The 23,624-nt window shown below is 39.5% G+C and overlaps 2 protein-coding genes across 4 annotated transcripts; both read right to left on the reverse strand.

Moving 5' to 3' along the window:
* Window positions 1–641: 641 nt before the first annotated feature.
* lsm2 (LSM2 homolog, U6 small nuclear RNA and mRNA degradation associated) lies at window positions 642–4,132 on the reverse strand. Its single transcript, XM_089000912.1, has 5 exons — window positions 4,077–4,132; window positions 3,818–3,885; window positions 3,659–3,689; window positions 2,427–2,486; window positions 642–1,426 (listed from the first exon to the last, which is right to left on the reverse strand). Exons 1-5 carry the CDS (start codon window positions 4,077–4,079, stop codon window positions 1,301–1,303), a joined length of 288 nt encoding a protein of 95 aa, XP_088857038.1. The 5' UTR covers window positions 4,080–4,132; the 3' UTR covers window positions 642–1,300.
* A 408-nt stretch (window positions 4,133–4,540) lies between these two features.
* Window positions 4,541–23,434, reverse strand: inpp5d (inositol polyphosphate-5-phosphatase D). Of its 3 annotated transcripts, none has more exons than XM_089001055.1 (26): window positions 23,087–23,434; window positions 22,934–22,997; window positions 22,130–22,268; window positions 21,921–22,032; window positions 21,703–21,843; window positions 21,446–21,536; window positions 21,298–21,375; window positions 21,137–21,214; window positions 20,136–20,259; window positions 18,920–19,026; window positions 18,353–18,455; window positions 17,207–17,403; window positions 16,247–16,364; window positions 16,070–16,166; window positions 15,767–15,905; window positions 14,679–14,787; window positions 14,482–14,570; window positions 12,807–12,888; window positions 12,633–12,731; window positions 11,303–11,413; window positions 10,200–10,279; window positions 9,992–10,079; window positions 8,857–9,003; window positions 8,123–8,333; window positions 6,619–7,049; window positions 4,541–5,257 (listed from the first exon to the last, which is right to left on the reverse strand). In XM_089001055.1, exons 1-26 carry the CDS (start codon window positions 23,224–23,226, stop codon window positions 5,217–5,219), a joined length of 3,216 nt encoding a protein of 1,071 aa, XP_088857181.1. In that variant the 5' UTR covers window positions 23,227–23,434; the 3' UTR covers window positions 4,541–5,216. The 3 variants fall into 3 exon arrangements, with proteins under 3 accessions (XP_088857181.1, XP_088857182.1, XP_088857180.1); XM_089001056.1 differs by having other exon boundaries at window positions 8,117–8,333; window positions 12,642–12,731; window positions 23,087–23,433; XM_089001054.1 differs by having other exon boundaries at window positions 8,117–8,333; window positions 23,087–23,422.
* Window positions 23,435–23,624: the final 190 nt, after the last annotated feature.

The raw sequence follows: 23,624 nt of genomic DNA on the forward strand, positions 1-23,624 counted from the left end.
GTTCTGAAGAGGAAAGCATAAATGTTTGCAATCGATTAAAGAAGTCCTTCCGTCTCATTTTGAGGCATCTGGACTCCAATGTAGCGCCCAGAAAATGCACAAGATGGTGCACAAGCTCCGTTGGAAATTGGCTGATTCTTGTTACTCATCCAGTTATAAATATGAATATGATTCAAATAGTTCTGAAGAGGAAAGCATAAATTTTTGCAATTGATTAAAGAAGTCCTTCCGTATCAATTCGAGCAGTCTGGACTCCAATGTAGCGTCCCAGAAAATGCACAAGATGGCGGACAAGCTCCGTTGGAAATGGGATGATTTATCTGCTGGGAATTTGTGTCAACTAGTATCAAATAGTAGTCTTGGTGCAACACACAACGATTCACCATCGCATTATTTATGTTTCTTCCTTCTAATTTCCCCATTAACACGAAGTTTTCAGACCAAACAATTTACCCAAAATGCATTGTGTCGCTTTCTTGGTCAGGGGCGTTCCCTGCGTGACGTCACGTCGGGCATCGTCATCAACACGAAAACAAGACTTTTTGAATATTCAGCGCGAGTCTGAAAATGTAAAATATAGCTACATGCGGTGGAATCTTTGTAAAGTGCATTATTTCATTGTTTTCCTGAAAATTAACGGCGTACAGTTTTGCCTTGAAATTTGGCATCTTTATTTCCCAGAAATGAACATTCACAAAAACGCTTTACGCGAGGCCCAACATATAGTTAAAAAAAAAACAGAGTATCAAAACATGAGTTAAAAAAAATACCTGTTTTCATATAAAAGTTTGTAATTTGTTTTTTTTTTTTAATCCCCGTACGTTAAACAAACTAAGACAGGTATGAAAACTTTTGGGCTCTGTTTCTTTCACTTCTAATTAAATCAAGCAAACCCTTTTAAGGATATTTACATGATTATTGTCACATGAATATTTTTTTTTTTAAGATGTGTTCTTAATGCTCAAATATAAAGTCGACTAACAAAATGGACTCCATACCTGACCTCCTTTTAAATTAACAGAAAACAACTCAAGTGGGTGTTTGCGACGACCTTAATCCAAATACAGGTAACATCCGACTTACGACCGAGTTCCGTTCCGACCAAACGGTTGTAAGTCCAAATGGTCTTAAGTCGAAATCCATTCAAAATATTGAATAGGGACTACATGACATGGGTATGTAATGAGTCTGGAGGCCATGGTCGTAAGTGCGGGTGGTCCTAAGTCGAGTGGGTTGTAAATCGAGTTGGTCGTAAGTCGGATGTTACCTGGAATAAAACACCGTCCGGCTGCACCTGCGATCACTGCTTCTGCTGCATAGCCTCCTTACGTGCGGCGTCTTGAAGTAACTGCGTGTCCACCTCGTCGGCAGGCAGCTGCACGTAGCGGACCACCGAGCCGCGAATGAAGCAGTTTTTCACCGACAACTGAAAAGCACGAAACGGATTTATTGTGACGACCGAGTGATGATGAAAAAAAGAAACACACAACATTACGCAATGAGCAACATGTCAGGTCAAAACTTCCACAGCTTTCATCCAACCAAAAGAGAGATTTGTCCAAAACATGCTGCTAAGGTCTAATTTATTTAAAGGACAACCGACGTCCCCGGACAAGTTGTGTGCATAATTTGTAAAATCACTTCAAATGACTTCTACTGAGCGTATTTTAATAAGATTCCACCGCATATAGCTATATTTTACGTTTTAAGACTCGCGCTGAACATTCAGGAAGTCTTGTTTTTGAGTTGGTGACGAGTCCGTACGTGACGTCACTGAAGGAACGCTCCTGACAGAGAAAGCGACACACAATGCATTTTGGGTACTTTGTTTGGTCTGAAAACTTCGTGTTGATGGCGAAATTAGAAGGAAAACATAAATAAAGCACTGGTAAAGTCAAAGTCAGCTTTATTGTCAAATATGCTAATATGCATGACATACAGCACAGATGAAAACCATTGTGTGTTGCACCGAGACTACTATTTGATACTAGTTGACATAAATTCCCAGCAGACAAATCAGCCCATTTCCAACGGAGCTTGGGCGCCATCTTGTGCATTTTCTGGGACGTTACATTGGAGTCGAGACGCCTCAAAATGATTGGGAAGGACTTCTTTAATCGATTGCAAACATGTATGCTTTCCTCTTCAGAACTATTTGAATCATATTCAGAACTGGATGAGTAACAAGAAAGCAACGCCGGCGTGTGTGGCTGCCGCTTCTCACCCGCAGAAAAACCGATCCTGTGACTGTAAAGTGACCTTGAGAGTTTTGAAAGGCGCTTAGAAATGATGATGATTATTATTATTATTATTATTATTATTATTATTATAACATGAAAATCAAACCTCTGAAGATGGAGGAAATTGATTCGCTGTGGCCGAACCCTTGAAGAGAAAAGCCGAAAGAAAAAGAAGAACAAGCTTACCATGTGCGGGTATTTTTCTGGATCTGTGACGCTGATGTCTGTTAGCTTGATGTTGAGGTACTGAAACAGGAAAAGGAAACGAGTTAAAAAGTCTTTGTCGTTCATAATTGCGTTAAATGTGACAGCCTAAAACAGTAGATTCATTGCTATGGCTAAAATGGAATCATGGTTCCATTTTAGGGCTGGGAAAAAAAAAAAGATTTTTTAATCTAATATGAAATACTGTGATACCTCGGTTTACGAACCCCTTTAATTAAGAACTTTTCGGTTTATGAATGTTAAATTTATGAAAATTTTACCTTGGCATACGAACTTTTTTCATACACAGAGCTGTGTCAATGAGTGATGTGTCTTTCGCGAACGAACCCGTTCTTCTAACAACAAAATGGCGGCCAACCGTTTTTGTCCTCTATTCCCCGCCCCCAGTCTTCGGTTAAAGCCACTTGATTGGTCAAGAACACAGCATAGACGGAATGTGGTTTAAACATTAAAGAGACAGGCAGACGACAGTGAGAGTGTTTCAACTTTGAGTTTAAAGGTCAAGTGTAGACTGCAAGGTTAAAATATCCCATCAATCAGGCTCCGCAAACAACCCGCACAAGCCATCAGTACACTTGATGCAAAAAGCTATCAACCTAGCTAAACAGAACACAATTGATGAGGAACTAGATAAAATTATCGCAGAGAAAGCACCTACAAGGGATCATTCCTCAAGATGGTGAAAGAAGAAGGCTACGTTCCTTATCAAGTGTTTAATGCTGAAGAAACCTGCCACTCCATTCCATCAAGCCATCAACGACCATCACAAAGGTAAATAAAAGGACTTTATTATATAGTACAGTTTATTTCTTTAATTAAAATACCATAGCACATTTATTATACATAAAATAAGGTATATTTTGTGTAGTTTTAAGGCTTAGAAAATAAAATAATGTTTTATGGGGACCTGGGAACGGATTATTCTCATTTGAATGGTTTCCTATGGGAAATTAATTTTGGGGATACACACTTTTCGCCTTACACACTGTCTGGGAACCAATTAAGTTCGTAAGCCAAGGTATCACTGTAATCTATAAACGTAAATACACTTGTTTTCTGAGGCTAATTTTACTTTATTATTGATTTAATTATATCCCCGCTGCTGAGGCTATTAACAACACAAGTTCTCATCGATATAAAACACGCACAAGCAAGATATTAATACAAATAAATAATAATAAATAAGTCCATACCTGGTCAACTGAATGAAGAGTTCCACATATGCTAAAAGAAAAAATAAATAGCGGAGTAAAACAGGACAGCCGATCATCAACCACGCGTTCCAATCAAATGTCATTTGATTCACACAATACTAGAAGTAATCAATTTTAAAATATAATAATTAAGCTTACCTCAGGTCGTTTTTCAGCTCCACGACCACGTCTTTCCCAACAAGCGATTTGAAAAACGAATAGAAAAGCTGAACATCAAAAAAAAGAGCACAAAACGACACAACAACGTTAGCATAGCTAAAGGCTAACAGAAGAAGAAGACCAAGTTAGCGCACAACCAAACAAAACATTATTTTCATTGAGACGAAAACTTTTATTCAACATTGCTGAAATGTTTCCAAACGTGACAAATTCATTCATTCGAGCCGGTTTTTCTCACCATCGCTGCACCGTTTTGATTTTTGCGGCGTTTGGTCTGAGGTCGATGACGTTTGAGGTCGCACACGTGACGTCGTTTTAAAGCGACAGACTCCAGCAATGAAAGGCAGTTGGACCGGAGTTCCACCAGATGACGCCATGTTTTATCATATTATTAGCTTTCGTCTACTTTCGATGAAATGTGTAATGAATGGTCGGATGTAAATTGGGTTCACATGCACATTTATAACCAAATGTTTCGTTAATAAAAAAATAAAATAAAATAGATAAGTAGTGCTAAAACACACGAGCACAGTACTGTTAATAATAATTGCAAATTTCCCCATTGTGGGACGAATAAAGGTTTTCTGATTCTGAATAATAATGATAATAATAATAATAATAATAATAATAATAATAATAATAATAATAATAATAATTAAGCACCTTTCAAAACTCTCAAGGACACTTTACAGTGACGGGATAAGAACTTTTTTAATTTTATTTTTCTGTGCGGGTGAGCAGCGGCAGCCATTCGCACCAACCAGCATTCACTCTACCCAGAAGTAACACAGCAGCAAAGTTATGTAAGTAAGAGGAAAGGAAAGAAAGAAGTAGAAAAACAAAATACAGGAGCTACTCGAAAGGCAGTCCTCTCGCGGCGCCATCTTGAAGTAAAAAAACAACAACTAAATAACAAATAATATGACAACACAAAGACACAGAGTCATTCATTCTTCAGCACTTGCTGTACCCTCTTTGTGACATGACGCAGTTCTAGATGAAAGAGGAGAGGATCGAAGCATCCTTTTCAGCAGTGGATCAGGGACGTCATGATGGAATGTGCACGTCTACTACAAGCTAAATGTTGAAAGCAAACACAAAGTTGTAACATCCATTGACGAAAAGAGATTGTCTCATATCTCTTGTCTCACATAAATCCGCTTCAATTCCAAGCCGCGACAGAATCCAGACTTTCCCGTTGCAGTTACATTTATTGGGGCAATGATCGTAATTCTCAGTGGCATCGAACAGACAATATAAATTAGCTAATATAAATTAGCATTCAGCTCAGAAGGAAATAGAACAGAAAGATTGGACAAAATGATGTATTTTTTGAGTTATGATGCAGGAAAGCAGTGTCCCGAGCAGCAACCAGGTCTCACTTTTCGGAATGGCCCATTTTGGGAATGGAGGGGTTCGCTGAAAAAAAAAAAATATCATAAAACAAAGTGGGACACATTTGTTCAGGTAATTTCTTTGTCCTTTTCTAATGTCAAATTGTCTGGTGTCGATGCGGAAAAACAAATCAACAGTTTTTTAGAATTTTGTGGCGAAACAAAGAGAAACTAATCCAACCTATAGTTACAGGTGGGCTAAATTGACCATTTCAGGTGCCAGAAAATGTGTGTAAGGTGAAAAGTTTGTCTTCCAAACATTTATTTCTCATAAGAAACCATTAAAATGAAAATAATCCGTTCCCAGGTCCCCATAAAACATAATTTTCTATAATAAGCCTTAAAACTACACAAAATAGATCTTATTTTACGTATAATAAATGTGCTATTGTATTGTAATTAAAGAAATAAACTATACAGTATAATAAAGTTGTTTTATTGACCTTTGTGATGGTCATTGATGTAGTTGCCTCTTGATGATATCCGAGTGAAATTGCCGTGTTTTCTCTGCGATGATAATAATAATAACACATTTCATTTAGAAGCGCCTTTCAAAACTCTCAAGGTCACTTTACAGTCACAGGATAAGTTCTTCTGTGGCCGAGGAGCGGCAGCCACACGCGCTAGCGTTCACTCAACCCGGAATAACTCAAATAGATAGAAAGCGAGCTAGCTAGCTCATAAATAGCTAATAGATAGCAAGCTAGCTAGGTAGCTAATATGTTTCCTGACTCAAATAGTTAGCTAATAGATAGATAGATAACTATATAGATTGGCCGTGCATCTTATAAGCCCCGCCCAGCATCCCATCCCCTCATAATACCCTCACTCACACTGTCCCCTGCTAGCTGCTTTTCGTTAATCCAAATCAACAGACATTTTTTCAACCTCTTCTATTGCCTGAAACCATTGCTTAGACAATACAGAAACACCCTTAGCCACACGTAGCAATGGTCAACTTAGCGTACTGGTACTGAGACGCTAAGTCATACAAACGCACACATTGTTTGTGTTTTTCGATTATCTCCTTCTTTTGCTCGACCGTAATTTTCTTTTTGTTTCCTCTTTGAGTGAACACTAGCCTGTGGTGGGGTCTTTTTCGGTCCCATAATAGCAAAAGTACTCCACTCGATAACAAACCACGTCTGCACTCACTAGTCCGCCAGCCACCGTGGCGCTGTTCGACCGTGTGGTTTGGTAATCATCCGCCAAAAACTAGTCCGCCAGCCACCGTGGCGCTACGTGGTTTGGTTCATCCGCCGAAAACTAGTTCGCTAGCCAAGACTATATGCTCGCGAATTTAATGATGGTGAAGCGAAAAGTTCGTGAGCTAAAGCGTTCGTAAGCTGAGGTATCACAGTTTATGTATGGAGACACCCTGCTTACGGTCTTTTTGAAGCGGCATCGGGCTGGGTCTTGCCAGCGGTCTGGTGGTCTTGCCTGGGAGTTCAGAGCTATCCCTGTAGTCTCTGGGCTTGGTGACCTGTGGATCCGGAAGACCTGGACGACCTTTAGTGGGCAGGGGAGGTCGGCTGGTGACCCCGCAGCCCTGCGAGCGTGACGGAACCACCGGCTTCTTATGTTGTGCGACGGCGGCTGGAAGGAGAGATTTGGACTCGGAGTAGGTGAAAGAACGATTGCGAGGTGTGGGCACCGGGGGGCGCTCAGGATCTCCATCAGGCGGTTTAGATCCGAAAACAGGATCCGGTTGTATGAACTGGTTCTTCTGCGTAGCATCCTGGTCCTTGGACTGACTTTGTGATGTTCTCATGGAGCCGTAAAGTGGATTGTCGAACATCTCTGTGGCCTCCACACCCCTAAGAGACAAAATCCGGTATTGTTCAGTAAATGATGAACAGTGATACCTCGGTTTACGAACCACTTGGCTTACAAACTTTTCGGTTTACGAGCGTTAAATTTCAGGAAATTTTACCTTGGCATACGAACTATTTTTCGGGATACACACGGAGCGCCACAATGAGTGATGTGTTGTTCGCGAATGAGCCCGTTCTCCAAAAAATAAAATGGCAGCCGACTTTTTTTTGTCCTCTATCCCCCCCCCCCCCAAGTCTTCGGTTAAAGCCACGTGATTGGTCAAGAATGCAGCAGTGAGGGGGGGAGGTGGTTAAACATTAAAGAGACAGGCAGACGACAGAGAGTGTGAGAAAATAGATAGAAAACAGTGACATTTGGACTCGTTTCAACTTTGATAGTTCAAAGGCAGAGTGTTGACTGCAAGGTTAAAATATCCCATGAAAAAAATGTACATTTAATTTATCCACTGCGAGACTAATAAAGGCAAATCCAATCCAAGGCTCCACAAATAACCCGCACAAGCCATCTGTACACTTGATGCAAAAAGCTATCAACGTAGATAAACAGAACACAATTGATGAGGAACTAGATAAAATGATCGCAGAGAAAGCACCTGCAAGGGATCATTCCTCAAGATGGTGAAAGAAGAAGGCTACATTCCTCATCTAGTGTTTAATGCTGATGAAACCGGCCACTCCATTCTATCAAGCCATCAATGACCATCACAAAGGTAAATAAAACGACTTTAATATACGGTACAGTTTATTTCTTTAATTATAATACAGTAGCACATTTATTATACATAAAATAAGGTATATTTTGTGTAGTTTTAAGGCTTATTTAGTAGAAAATTATGTTTTATGGGGACCTGGGAACGGATTATTCTCATTTTAATGGTTTCCTATGGGAAATTAATTTTTGGGATACACACTTTTTGCCTTACACACTCTGTCTGGGAACCAAATAAGTTCGTAAGCCAAGGTATCACTGTATTCTGTTTTATCCCCCATTGTCAAGGGGAGTTAACTTTATGCTAACTTCCATGCTAATGGTAAAACCAGAAACTCACGCTAACTTCAAAGGTTTTCCGGTGAGACTCTTCTTCGAGTCCATCCCGGTTGGACCAGCGATGGGAAGGCTCCTGGGTGGCATGCTGTAACTCCAGCCTTTGTCAATCACGCTCGTGTAGGACACCTCCATGTAGCTCGGGTTGGATATGTCATGGCTAACCGGAGTCTTGTCGCCGCTTTTGCCTTTCGAGTCGTCTCTCTCCACTTTAACAAAGTCTGACGGTCAAATGTAAAAATAGAATTAACTCATTCACTGCCAGACAAAGTACAAAAAATTGTGGGTTTTTGTCATTCTCACTCAAATTGCAGGACCCACAGAATATTGAGTTTTAGGACTACATCAACATTCAATACAGTCTAAGAAACCTTAGAAGATCTTCTTTCATTGGAAAGAGAGTTTATTCCTAAGTTCTTTGGCTCTGGAGTTATCTGAGCTTCAAATGGGGGCAGATGAACAAAATACAATACAATACATACATAATGTATATAGCGCTTTGTTACAGCTTCAACATGGTCAAAAAGGGAAATGCTGCCCCCTTGTGGAAAGGAAAAAAAACATTGCCGGAGGTCTGACCAGCGCTTTATCGGTACACAAGCATGAAAAAAAAAAAAAAAACGAACAAATTCACAAATGGCGCTCCATGTCACATTTTTCAATTCCCGAATAAATTCGGGGAATGGCCGCGAATTAGTTAATTGATTAATGAATTAATCAATTGATCAGAAGTTTCTGGCTCACCGTATAACTTCTCCGTGGGTTTTCCTTCACAAGTGTGTAGCTGAATACCGCCGGACAACGCGCCGGATTTCTCGCCGTGGTGCGTGAGCGCCACTTGGAACTCCGTGTAGCAGAACTGGGCAGCTCGTAGGGCCACACAACCCTCACCTGGCAGAGCAAATGTCATCAATAATAAGCTGGCTTGCTAGCTATCTAGCTAGCTATCGTTTAGCTATCTAGCTGGCTATGTCGCTATCTATTAGCGACTGTATCCTGTGACTATCTAACATTGAGAGTTTTGAAAGGTGCTTATAAGTGAAATTATAAATGAAAGCTACCTAACTATTTATTTGCTATCTATTAGCTGTCTATCTGGATTGCTAGCTATCTAGCTAGCTATAATTTAGCTATTTCGCTGGCGAGGTAGCTATCTATTAGCGACTGTATTCTGTGACTGTAAAATGACCTTGAGAGTTTTGAAAGGTGCTTATAAGTGAAATGTATTATTATTTTTACTGTATCTATTAGCTAGCTAGCTACCTAACTATTTAATTGCTATCTATTAGCTGTCTATCTGGATTGCTAGCTATCTAGCTAGCTATAATTTAGCTATTTCGCTGGCGAGGTAGCTATCTATTAGCGACTGTATCCTGTGACTGTAAAATGACCTTGAGAGTTTTGAAAGGTGCTTATAAATGAAATGTATTATTATTTTTACTGTATCTATTAGCTAGCTAGCTACTTAACTATTTATTTGCTATCTATTAGCTGTCTATCTGGCTTGCTAGCTACCTAGCTAGCCATAATTTAGCTTTTTTGCTGGCTAGGTAGCTATCTATTAGCGACTGTAATCTGTGACTGTAGAATGACCTTGAGAGTTTTGAAAGGTGCTTATAAATGAAATGTATTATTATTTTACTGTATCCATTAGCAAGCTTTCTATCTATTTGAGTTACTTCCAGGTTGAGTGAACGTTGGCGCGTGTGGCTGCCGCTGCTCACCCACAGAAAAACTGATCCTGTGACTGTAAAGTGACCTTGAGAGTTTTGAAAGGTGCTTAAAAATGAAATGTATTATTTTTATTATTATTACTATTATTATCTAAAATTAAATACAATCAAAGTAATCTATTGCAGTCAAAACAAACTATTTTTACCGTATGACTCATCCGAGTCTGTGGATTTGACACAGATGAGGATGTGCTGGTCAAGGAGGTACTCGGCGTCCGAGATGATTGGCGTCAACTGCGAAAAGACGGACAAATTGCAAATTTCCCCATTGTGGGACAAATAAAGGTTTTCAGATTTTTCTCTTTATTTGTTTCTAAGACATTTTTTTTTTTAAATTCGTCGCATAATCTTTACCTCGACTTGATTGCCAAACCACACTTTGATGGAGCCGTCCGAGTGCTCCACGTTCTCGCCTTCGCAGGTCCTGATGGTTTCTGAAGGAATTCAGTGACAGGTGAAATACAGGTGACATCCGACTTACGACCAGTTCGACTTACGACTACCCGGACTTACGACCATGACCTCCAGAGCCTATTTAAAAAAAAAAAATTCTACGCCTGGCACCGCAACGCGCTAGTACGACAATTTTGGCTAGCTAGCCAGCATCTCAATCGACCGTGTGATGACACCAGAGGTGGGGGGGGGGGGTTGCGAGTCATTTAGCCTGCGAGTCTCTATTCAAAATTTTTAATGGATTTTGACTTACGACCATTTTGACTTACGACCGTTCGATCAGAAAGGAACTCGGTCGTAAATCGGATGTTACCTGTATTTGATGAGGACTAAAAAAGAAAAAAGCTTCATGTAACAGAGAGGGTGCAGAAAGTGCTTAAGATTAAATGACCGTGTCTTTGTGTTGCCATATTATTTTGTTACAGTAAAGTCTCGTTATATCGATATCGGATATATCGATAGTCCCGGTTACATCGATACTATTTCTATGCACGCACGGAGAAACTTACATGCAAACAGGGTCGGATATATCGATAGTCCCGGTTATATCGATATTTTTTCGGGCTCCCTTGAATATCGATATAACGAGACTTTACTGTATTTTGATTTTTTTTGTGTTTTTGACCTCAAGATGGCGCCGCGAGAGTGGCTGCCTTTACAGCAGCTACTGTATTTTGTGTTTCTACTTCTTCCTTTCCTTTTCTCTTCCTTTCATCACTTTGCTGCTGTGAAATGTCCAAAAAGTCAAAGTGGGAGGTATGATTCAGAATTAAAAACACATTCATGGATGCTATCTCAGAAGGTCGCAAAAATTCAGCTACGCTCCAAAGAAACGATCATCTCAGAGAGCTTAAAATAATTTCACATTTGTGTCCTTTTCACCTTCATGTAACAAAATCGTTTTTTTTTTTTCTCTCGAATCAACGTGAGTTCACTGACACATTACAAACATTGAACCTGAGATGTTGCAACCGTGGTGTAGGCCAAAAGGTCTGTTAGCTTACTCTCCAAGCAGCTCGAATGGTATTCAATAAAGAACTTGGTCTTGGATTTTGTCAGCAGGGTGGCCTTGCAGTTCATGATCTGGATCCCGCCTTGGGGTGCACTGTTTGGATCTACAGAAAAAAAATAAACGCAGTGGTACCTTGGCTTATGAACTTAATTGGTTCCCAGACAGAGTGTGTAAGGCGAAGAGTGTGTATCCCCAAAAAAATATTTCTCATAGGAAACCATTAAAATGAAAATAATCCATTCCCAGGTCCCCATAAAACATAATTTTCTACTTTCTAATTTTCTAAGCCTTAAAACTACACAAAATATATCGTTGTATTAAGTTCATCCTGTCTACTTGATATCTAATTTAGGCGGAAGTAGACGGCGAAACATGTCAGGTATTTGAAACACCTACAATACACTGTCTGTAAGTAAAGAATCTGTTTTAAATTACACAAAATATACGTTATGTTATGTATAATAAATGTGTGTAGCCACAAGGGGGCACAAGCCAGTGTCTTATTGTGCCGGTCCCAAGCCCGGATAAATACAGAGGGTTGTGTCAGAAAGGGCATCCGACGTAAAAAAAAATTGCCAAAACAAATATGCGAATCAAACCTCTGAAGAAGATGTATAATAAATGTGCTATGGTATTATAATTAAAGAAATAAACTTTACTGTCTAATAAAGTGGTTTTATTGACCTTTGTGATGGTCATTGATGGCTTGATGGAATGGAGTGGCCGCTTTCATTAGCATTAAACACTTGATGAGGAACGTAGCCTTCTTCTTTCACCATCTTGAGGAATGATCCTTGTAGGTGCTTTCTTTGCGATAATTTTATCTAGTTCCTCATCAATTGTGTTCTGTTTAGCTGAGTTGATAGCTTTTTGCATCACGTGTACAGATGGCTTGTGCGGGTTGTTTGTGGAGCCTGATTGAAGGGATAGTTTAACCTTGCAGTCTCTGCCTTTGAACTATCAAAGTTGAAACTCTCTCACTGTCGTCTGCCTGTCTCTTTCATGTTGAAACCACCTCCCTTCACTGCTGCGTTCTTGACCAATCACGTGGCTTTGACCGAAGACTGGGGGCGGGAATAGAGGACAAAAACAGACGGCTGCCGTTTTGTTGTTAGAGAACGGGCTTGTTCGTGAACGACACATCACTCATTGAGGCAGCTCTATGTACGAAAAAAGTTCGTACGCCAAGGTAAAATGTTCATAAATTTAACGTTCGTAAACCGAAAAGTTCGTAACCAAGGGGTTCGTAAACCGTCGTATCACTGTACATGAAAATATTGTTCACAACTCAGCAGTTTTGGAAGGAGGAGGCGTTAACATACCTCGTATACCTCGCTTGGAGACAAACTGAGAAGCGACGCCCACTTCGAATGAAGCGAATACCGGTGAATGGTCGCTGGTCATAATGTCGTTTGTGCAGCCTGGTTAAATGAGAAGTTTTATTTCTTTACTTCCATTAAAAAAAGACTATTTAAAGGTTTTGAGAAATGACTCACCGTAGGCTTGACAGACCACATGGACCAAAGGGTACGACTTCCACAGGACACGATCGCACCACGACGGCAAATTATATTTTGTCTGCGTGATTTCAATGTGAACACCAGATGACGTTAAAGCAGTAAAATGCAAAATATTCATTCACAGGTAACATCCGAGTTACGACCGGCGCGATTTACGACCACCCGTACTTACGACCACGACCGCCAGACCCGCGCGAGCAGCCAACAACGCGTACTACAATTTTGGCCAGCCAGTATCTCACTCTCGCACAGCAATCTACTGCGTGACTACACTCAGTACAGTAGTTATACAGTATAGATACCGTCACGGGTATATCTCCTGTAGTACTGTACACTGCTTTTTTTTTCCCTTCTGCGTCCGCCTGAGTCCGAGCGTGTGTGTCGGTCGACCTCTTCTGGTGATTTTTCAACAGCGCACATGCATGCGTATTTGTGTGAGCAGAACGCCTGTGCGCCGACACTATAATGTAAGTATAAAATGTATAAATAAACTGTACAGTAAACAGTTTGGTATACATTACAGGTAGAGGTGTACAGTAATAAAAATCGATAATAAAAAAAATCGATAATATGAAATGATAAAAATGACACTAAAAGGTATACAATTTATAAATAAACTGTACAGTAAACAGTTTGGTATACAGTAATAAAAATCGATAATATGATATATAAAATGATAAAAACGACACTATAAGGTATACAATTTATAAATAAACTGTACAGTAAACAGTTTGGTATACAGTAATAAAAATCGATAATATGATATATAAAATGATAAAAACGACACTATAAGGTATACAATTTATAAATAAACTGTACAGTAAACAGTTTGGTATATATTACACATACAGGTATAAAGAAATAAAAATCAATAATACAAAATATAAAATGATAAAAATGACACTAAAAGTTATATTTATAAATGAACTGTAAACAGTTTGGTATATAATAGTATTCAATAGAAAACATTTAAAAACAACAAATTGACATCGTTTACTATCCGGTCGTATAAACCTCGCGTCGACCATTTTCAATGGATTTTGACTTATGACTGTTTGATTTTCCGACCGTTTTGTCGGAACGGAACGTGGTCGTAACTCGGATGTTACCTGTATGCTGTACACATCTAAAAATATGCAAAAATCTTACAGAATACGGCAAAATATGGCCAGTTAACAGGTACAGTAAAGTCTCGTTATATCGATATTGGATATATCGATAGTCCCGGTTATATCGATACTATTTCTATGCACGCACGGAGAAAATTACATGCAAACAGGGTTGGATATATCGATAGTCCCGGTTATAGCGATATTTTTTCGGACTCCCTTGAATATCGATATAACGAGACTTTACTGTATGTACATGGGACAATTTGAAATTTGGGTTCGGATTTTAACAAGCGTGCCGGAATTTCAAAAGTATGATTTGCTTTCACGGGCCGAATAAATTGATGTAGCGGGCCAGATTTGGCCCCCGGGCCTTGACTTTGACACCTGTGAACTAATAGATGTAAGCAACATCGCACAATCGCCGTGTTATCATGCTAAGGCTATAAATTTTTGGTTACTTGAGATTCCATGCATGTCGAGGCATTATGTAGTTGCAAGGGGGGTTGGGTGGGGGACATCTGGCAAAACACAAAACATACCCCTGTGGTTTTCGCCTTTGTGTAGGCATACTTGTCACGCGTGTAGCGCTCAAAGCGATACGTGGGAGCAAATGTGATCTCCTCCTCGGCTAGGATCCGAAAAAAAAAAGATAGAAAGAGAAAGAAAATATATGTCTCAGTCATTTAAGATTTTTCCCCTCCCTCCATTCCGATGAGTTTTATCAATCAAGACTCACCAAAGTGCAGGAAGATTTTGTCGTCGTTGATCTCCATGTTGAGTTGATCTCGGCACAGCAGTTCCTGATAATGCTGCTGCTTGATTTTGGATATCACATATTCCGCTTCCTGAGAAGTTGTAAAAAAAATGAATGAATGGATGAAATAAATAAATAAATAAATAAATAAATAAATAAATACACACACACACACACACATACACACACACACACACACACACACACACACACACACATATATATATATATATATATATATATATATATATATATATATGTGTGTGTGTGTGTGTGTAAGTAAATAAATAAATAAATAAATAAATAAATAAATAAATAGAAATAGAAATAAATAAATACTTGAATAGATGACTACATAAAAAAATACATAAATTAATAGATAAATAGGTAAGGAAATAAAAAATAAATTATTATATAAATAAATAAACAAACAAACATGAATAAATAAACACATAAATAAATAAATAAATAAATAAATAAATAGAAATGGAAATAATAAATAAATAAATAAATAAATAAATACACAAATAAATATATGAATAAATAAATGCATACATAAATTGTAAATAAATAAATACATGAATAAATAGAAATGAACAAATACAGGAATGAATGAATGAACAAATAAAAAATACATAATTAAATAGATAAATAAGTAAGTAACTAACTAACTAAATAAATAAATAATAACTAAATGAATAAGTAAATAAAGACATAAATACATGCACACACACACACACACACACACACACACACACACACACACACACACACACAAATAAATAACTACATAAATACATAAATAAAATGCTTGTCTGTGACTGTAAAGTGACCTTGAGAGCTTTGAAAGATGCTTAAAATGTAATGTATTATTATTATTATTATTATTATTATTATTATTAAAAATAGATAAATATGTATATAAATAAAACGTGAAATGCATACAAATTAATACATACATCAATAAATAAACACATAAATAAATAAATAAATAAATAAATAAACAATCACAACTTTGACTGGATTGTTAATTTAGCGACACCCTTTTTTTTTTTAAATTTGCCATTTACCAGATTGGAGAAGTCCACCCGATAGTTGAGATCGCCGAGCCAGAAGAGATGCGTGAACTGATGGGTAATGTCAAACGAATTGATCTTCTTGTCTCCCAGATTGAGGAAACGTAAAATATTCAAGTAGTTTTGGTTACGCCTTCAATGACGGGAAACATACACGGTTACAATTCAATCTTGGTGGGTAATATAAATAAATCAATAAAGTTTAAATAATAATAAAAATAAAAATAAAAATAAAAATAAAAATAAAAATAAAAATAAAAATAAAAATAAAAATAAAAATCCAGAAGTCATGAAAACCTGAGCTTTTTTTCACTTCCGGATGTCAGGTGACTGTTGACAAACCCGAAGGATGTGCCGTTGAACATGAAGGACACTCCGACGGCGCCTTTGTTTCCTATGATTGGGGGAAAACATTCATGTCAAAGGGGAACAAACATAACCTGAAACGAAATGTTTTTTTAATGACTTGCCTACCCAAAGTATTAGCAATTCCTGTCTTGACACTATCACAAAAAACATGCGAGATCCTGTTTTCGTGCTCCGGCTTGGCCAGGACCAGAATCCGAATGTTCCACAGTGTTTGGATGGCCACCTGTGAGATCATGGGAAGGTCATTTAAAGGACAACCGACGTCTCCGGACAAGTTGTGTCCATAATTTGTAAAATGGCTTCAAATGTCTTCTACTGAGCGTATTTTAATAAGATTCCACCGCATATAGCTATATTTTACATTTTAAGACTCGCGCTGACTATTCAGGAAGTCTTGTTTTTTAGTTGGTGACGAGTCTGTACGTGACGTCACTAAAGGAACGCCCCCGACCGAAAAAAAAGACACATTGTAGCAGTCCTTCCATCACGTCAATGTATTTTGCTGTATTGATTGGTCTGAAAACCTTGTGTTGCACCCAAAAGCCGCCAGAAGAGGGTGTCCAAGCTCCATATGAGGAATTTATCAGCCTGTGGAAACGGAGGTGGCCACAGGAGGTCGCCATTTTGTGCCTCTTTTCTGGTGATCCGTTTCTCCCCAATGTTGCCTCAAAATGGCACGGAATAAATTATTTAATCGATTGCAAACATGTATGCTTTCCTCTTCAGAACTATTTGAATCATATTCATAACTGGAGGTGTAACAAGAAAGCATCTTCTCCGAATCTGAAGCCATTGTTTTGATTCTCCAGCAAGACGTCTTGGTGTGACGTCACAAACTGGGGGCGGGACTTTCTGAAAATGCCCAATTCGCAGCTCAATTTTTTGCAGATTTTGGACACTTTTAGTCATTTTTATTGGTGTTTTGCATTTGAATAAAAATATCATATTGTGTGTTTTGGGTATTTTAGATGCTATAAAACGTTTTTCTGATGTCAGTTAGGAAACAAAAAAGTGACGTGGGTTGTCCGTTAAAGGCCCGAACGGACACTTCCGGGCTACACAGACCTGTTTGAAGCTGATATTGGTGATGTCCCTCAAGACCCTCTTGACCGTGTCGGCCCACTCCCTTTCGCCAAGAGGGTCCTCCTGCGTCCCGATGACGTAAATGTCGTGCGGGATGAGGTCAGCCGTGTCGTCTTGGGTTTTCCCTTGGCCTTTACATTGAAACCAAGAGTTGATGTTGTGCGGTGGACCTGCGTTTCCTGCAGATTGGTGGTTAAAGAGTAGAACATGACGCTAATTGGTCGAACTCAGAAGTGTCCATTATATTTGTCACGGGCTACGTTTTAGTTAGCGTTCCCCGTTATGACCGAAACCATATAAAGAAGTCATAAATAACGGTTTTTATTGAAATCTCATTTAAAGGACAACCGACACCATTTTTTTGTTTCCTAACTGACATCAGAAAAAACGTTTTATGGCATGTAAAATACCCAAAACACGCAGTATGATATTTTTATTCAATTGCAAAACACCAATAAAAATGACTTAAAGTGTCCAAAATCTGCAAAAAATTGAGCTGCGAATTGGGCATTTTCAGAAAGTCCCGCCCCCAGTTAGTGACGTCACGCCAAGACGTCTTGCATTGCTGGAGAATCAAAACAATGGCTTCAGATTCGGAGAATATGCTTTCTTGTTACACATCCAGTTATGATTCAAATAGTTCTGAAGAGGAAAGCATACATGTTTGCAATCGATTAAAGAATTTATTCCATGCCATTTTGAGGCAACATTGGGGAGAAACGGATCACCAGAAAAGAGGCACAAAATGGCGACCTCCTGTGGCCACCTCCGTTTCCACAGGCTGATAAATTCCTTATATGGAGCTTGGACACCCTCTTCTGGTGGCTTTTGGGTGCAACACAAGGTTTTCAGACCAAGCAATACAGCAAAATACATTGACGTGATGGAAGGACTGCTCCAATGTGTCCTTTTTTCGGTCAGGGGCGTTCCTTCAGTGACGTCACGTACGGACTCACCAACTCAAAAACAAGACTTCCTGAATATTCAGCGCGAGTCTTAAAACGTAAAATATAGCTATATGCGGTGGAATCTTATTAAAATAAGCTCAGTAGAAGTCATTTGAAGCCATTTTACAAATTATGGACACAACTTGTCCGGAGACGTCGGTTGTCCTTTAAAGACTCTTACCCATATTCCAAGTTCCGACAAAAACGGTGATCATATCCGGTTCGGGCTTTTCCGAGTGTTTGTTCTTCATTTGTTGAAGAAGCTGACAGAAACCTTCTCTTTTCTGAAATAGGACAAGGAAAAATATCAGTTGTCATAACTTTTAAAGGAATCTTCAGTTGAAGGGAGTACAGACTTTCCGATTTACAGCACGAGTTCTACGTCGGTAGCCATTTTTCCTCCCGAACGACTGGTTCGGTCGTCGTTACGATAAATCCTCAAACTGTTCTCGTCACACTGACGATTACTAATCCGTGTTATCCGAAATCCTACACTGAGATCGATTAAATATAAGGGTATGGAGTTATCTGAGCTTGAAATAGGGGTGGCTGTACAAAAAGGCATGGGAAAAACATTGTCAGAGGTCTGACCAGCGCTTTATCGGCAATTCTCGCAAGAAAAAAAAAACGCAAACAAATTCTGGAATGGCGCTCCACGTCGTGCTTTTCAATTCCTGAATAAATTCACGGAATGGCAGCAAATAAGTTAAATGATGTTCATAAACTGTCATTTAGCCGTGTGTCGAACCTTGGTGTTGTCAAAGATAAACTCCTTTCGTAAAATCTTCTCTTTCTCCGTCTCCACCACGATGACCAATTTGGCGTGCATCTTTTGCGACTTCACCAGCTGTCTGACTTGAAGTGACAAAACAAAGTACATGCTTTTTAAAGGACAACCGACGTCTCCGGACAAGTTGTGTCCATAATTTGTAAAATCACTTCAAATGACTTCTACTGAGCGTATTTTACAAAGATTCCACGACATATAGCTATATTTTACGTTTTAAGAGTCACGCTGAATATTCAGGAAGTCTTGTATTCGAGTTGGTGACGATTCCTGACGTGACGTCACCAAAGGAACGCCCCTGACCGAGAAAGCGACACACAATGCATTTTGGGTACTTTGTTTGGTCTGAAACTTCGTGTTCATCCATGTTCATGGCAAAATTATAAGTAAAACGACATAAATAACGCGATGGTGAATTGTTGTGTGTTGCACCAAGACTACTATTTGATACTAGTTGACACAAATTCTCAGCAGACAAATCAGCCCATTTCCAAAGGAGCTTGGGCGCCATCTTGTGTGAATTTTTTGGGACGCTTCATTGGAGTCCTTACGGCTCGAATTTATACGGGAGGACTTCTTAAATCAATTGCAAACATTTATGCTTTCCTCTTCAGAACTACAGTAAAGTCTCGTTATATCGATATCGGTTATATCGATAGTACTGCTTATTACGATACTATTTCTATGAACTCAAGGAGAAAATTACATACCCGCAGGATCGGATATATCGATAATCCGGTTATATCGATATTTTTTCCGACTCCCGAGAATATCGATATAACGAGTTTGAATCATATTCATAACTGGATGAGTAACAAGAAAGCATCTTCTCCGAATCTGAAGCCATTGTTTTGATTCTAGAGCAAGGCAAGACGTCCTGGCGTGACGTCACGAACAAGGGGGCGGGACCTTCTGAATCTCCCCAGTTTGGAGCTCATTTGTGGCAGTTTGGGACACTTTAAGTCATTTTTATTGGTGTTTTGCATTTGACTAAAAATATCAGCCTGCATGTTTTGGGTATTTTAGATGCTACAAAACGTTTTTCTGATGTCAGTTAGGAAACAAAAAAATGGTGTAGGTTGCCTTTTAAATGAGCAATTTTATCTCCCCGAAATCAGGTCGATACTCAAAGAGACAATGCTAGTGTGGAATTAAAAAAAATATATTGTATCTTTACTTTTGTTGTGCACAAAGTACTTATCGTCAGGTCCGTCCTTGGCTTTCTTGATGTGAAGCTTCCCGCCTTCCACATCGACTTTTATAAACATTTTGGTCGGGATTCCCAAAGATTCCTGCTTGACCTGCCGAGTGAAAGATCGGATAAATGTCAAACCATCTGGCTAAAATCAAACCATCTCAGGTTGAGTACTGTAATACGCTTTACTTTGGAGTCAACCAATCCTCCATGAAGCGTCTCCAGTTGGTCCAGAATACTGCTACTTGCATCTTGACTGGTACTCGTAAGAGGGAGCATATTACTCCTACTCTGGAAACCCTTCACTGGCTCCCTATACATTTTAGAGTTCTTTTCAAGAGTTCATTCACCCCTACATACCTTCCCGACACCTCAGGTCTGCTGACCAGACCTTATTAGATGTCCCAAAAACTAAACAGAGGCTCAGAGGGGATGGAGACTTTTCCGTTGATGGTCCCACTCTCCGGAATGACCTACCACTGAAAATTCAGCAAGTACCACTCACTTCTTCTTTTCCTTTCGGCTTTTCCCTTCCCTCCATTGAACCTGGTTTTGTTCATCCTCTTCTCTACCACCAGTTACCTTCAAGTCCTCTATGACAACATCCATAAACCTCGTCTTAGGTCTTCCTTTCAGTCTCCTGCCTGGAAGTTCAAGGCTCAGTATCCTTTTCCCGATATCGTCACTCTCTCTCCTCTGGACATGTCCAAACCATCTCAGTCTCATCAGCCCTCTCTGACTTTCTCTCCACTGTCCCTCATGTGAGTTGTCCTTCTAATATACAACTCATTCCTGACCCTATCCAACCTGGTCACACCCAAAGTACCCCTCGCTGCTCATCTTTAAAACCCATCTCAAAACTCACGAGTACTCTTTGGCATTCAACTCAGCATGAATCCGACTTGAGCTTGGTTTCACTCCCTGGTGCTTTCTACTATCTTTGTTATTGCTTTATTTCCAAGTTAAAGTTCCATAGCGCTTACCTCAAAGACGACAGGCGGTATAAGAGACTTTCTATGGCCTCCTTCATAGCCGACAGAGTTGAACACGGCATTTATAGCCTAAATAGAGAGAATGTTATTTTTTTTCCCCCCACCAGGCGGCATAGTTCATAGTACATCTCGGAAAGAGCATCGGAATTTACGTTATCCTCGATGGAGTAGAGCAGTTTGGTCAGTTGCTCCAGTCTGGTGGAGACAGATTGGCTTGGATCTGGTGGAATCTGGAAACAGTCCAATGACAATTTTTGGGAGGTTGACTTATTCAGGATACCAAAGGAGGAGGCCTTGTACTTGTTTTGGAAGCATTCCAATGCTCGATGAGAGTTGCTGGTCCAATGCTCGATGGCAAATCTCCAGAGCTGGTAGGACGCGGGAAATTTCACTGCCCCCACCCCGAAAAAACAATAAAAATGTGTATTATTATTTGATTGAGTGTCAGTGTCGTGCCAATGCCGCTTTCGTTATTGTCCTGTGACTGATTTTGGACACTCCAACCCACTTCTCACTCAACAACAGAATAAGCATCAAAAATGGATGGACGAGCATACCTGTTCAGATTCTTACAAATGGCCACCGTTAGCTTCTTGAGACCAGGAAGGCTAGTGTTACCATTTTGGACTTGTTCAGCATCCAGAGAGATGGAGGTCCTGAAGTAGTCAAAAATGATGTTTTGCTGCTCCTCTGGGATCCTGAAAATACGAATACAAAGCTTGAACGCTGAGACAAGATACCTGAGGATTTCAATTTTGTATCCAAACAAGCATACGTGGTCATGTCCATCTGCTGCAGTCTCATCAGAAAGGTGTCTGACAGACCGGCTTGCAGTTCGTTGGCCATGAAGTTTCGGGGTGGAAGCTGTGGTGGAGGATTGTTGGCTTCTGGAGGACAAACGGGGTTGTTAGGATCTTTCAGAATGTACAGGATCTGTTTAGGATCTTTTGTAAGATCGCAATGTTGACTTGGATGGATCCTAACCGGGTTCTTCGTCGAGTTCCTCCTTTTCCCTTTGGACGGCGTACTGCAAATGGGTGATGAGTCCCATGTTCGGGTTGTGATAGGCTTCCACCAGCTCTGGAAGCATGGAAAAGAACCGGATGGGAACTCCTTCTGATGCCTGGAGGGACGATAGAAGCAAAAACATAAAATCCTGGCTCGGATAAGTTCTGGATACTTGATGTCCACTAATCAGGTCACTGCTCATTCTGTCTAAGCTCGTCAGATCTTTGCAGATCCTAACATTGCTCAATTGATTGAAACTGGTTTCACTTCAGTCTATCACCTGCCAAGGAAATGCTACAAGATGAGAGTATGACTCCGCAAATAGCATCCTGTACCCTCTGTACTTCCATAGCGCAAATATCATGATTTATTTACACACACGCTAACGCAGGGGTGTCAAAGTCATTTTTTGCCGCGGGCCACATTGTAGTTATGGTTTCCTCTCGAGGGCCGTTATGAATTTGGGGAACCCATTAGAATGTTTAAATCCCTTCAAATATTACATATAGAGCACACAGCAAATTAATGAATAACTCGTTTTCAAATCTGAAGTCAAGAATAATGACTTTTATTGTGGTTGACATCCAAAAATATGACATTTTGGCTCGGATTTTAGCCATCATCATAGAATTTAACAAGTTTGATTTGCTTTCGCGGGCCGAAAAAAATGATGTGGCGGGCCGGATTTGGCCCACTGGCCTTGACTTTGACACCTGTGCGCTAACGTATCTTTAGCCTTTTTTTTGTATCTTTAGAAACATGAAACAGATTGTGACCCACCTGGACGGATAGTTTCTTGTCTTCATTGGGTAGAATTCTGTATGTGTATACCTGGTTCTGGAATCTGTGGTTGTACATTGTAAAAAAGGATAGCAATGTCACTTTTTGAAAGAAATATGGAGTAAAAGGAGAACTCTAATGTTCCATACTTACAAAACACAAAGAGCAAATGCCCCTTGAATTGACTCGCTGTCCCGAATGAGGAAGCTTCCATCTTTGACCGCTTTCGAGAGTAGATCCTCCGTCTTGGATCGAGTGATATTACCATGACACCAAGCCTGGTAGTTGTGCATCGTGACCCGTCCTGTCCCCTTTTGCTTCTAAAAGCGTCTAATATTCATGCCAATTGTTTGATTTTTGGTGTTCCTTCATCGTTCACAAATGCGGTCTTTCATTCTCACTTCCTCATTTTAAACAGACACCCACACACACCCGATCTGGCGGATATGTCACATATCCATGAATGCAAATAACAGGCACAAAGTACTTGTCATATTAATAACCTACTCTTAAAAACTGCAACTTGCATTTTTTTATGTCTTTGAACTGTTACGAAGAAAACTGCGAACTCACACATACAAAAAAAAAGGAAATGACAATAATAATGTATGTTATGTAACTAGGCGTGAGACCGCTACAAATAAAATGAATCACCATTAATTAATCTAGATTAAAGTGACTGTGATCTGTT

This window comes from Hippocampus bargibanti, linkage group LG07 (assembly GCF_051943395.1).
Source record: "Hippocampus bargibanti isolate YZ-2025 linkage group LG07, ASM5194339v1, whole genome shotgun sequence".
NCBI classification, from domain to species: Eukaryota; Metazoa; Chordata; class Actinopteri; order Syngnathiformes; family Syngnathidae; genus Hippocampus; species Hippocampus bargibanti.

Excerpts from the sequence above, each read along its gene's own strand:
- lsm2 (XM_089000912.1), bottom strand. Across the intron at positions 3,690-3,817 it reads GAGCTGAAAAACGACCTGAG|CATATGTGGAACTCTTCATT; the intron begins GTAAGCTTAATT and ends TTTTTCTTTTAG. Across the intron at positions 1,427-2,426 it reads CAGAAAAATACCCGCACATG|TTGTCGGTGAAAAACTGCTT; the intron begins GTAAGCTTGTTC and ends CGTGCTTTTCAG.
- inpp5d (XM_089001054.1), bottom strand. The coding sequence starts at position 23,226 with ATGCACAACTACCAGGCTTGGTGTCATGGTAATATCACTCGATCCAAG. Across the intron at positions 22,998-23,086 it reads GCATTTGCTCTTTGTGTTTT|ATTCCAGAACCAGGTATACA; the intron begins GTAAGTATGGAA and ends GTACAACCACAG. Across the intron at positions 14,571-14,678 it reads CAAAATCTTCCTGCACTTTG|CCGAGGAGGAGATCACATTT; the intron begins GTGAGTCTTGAT and ends TTCGGATCCTAG.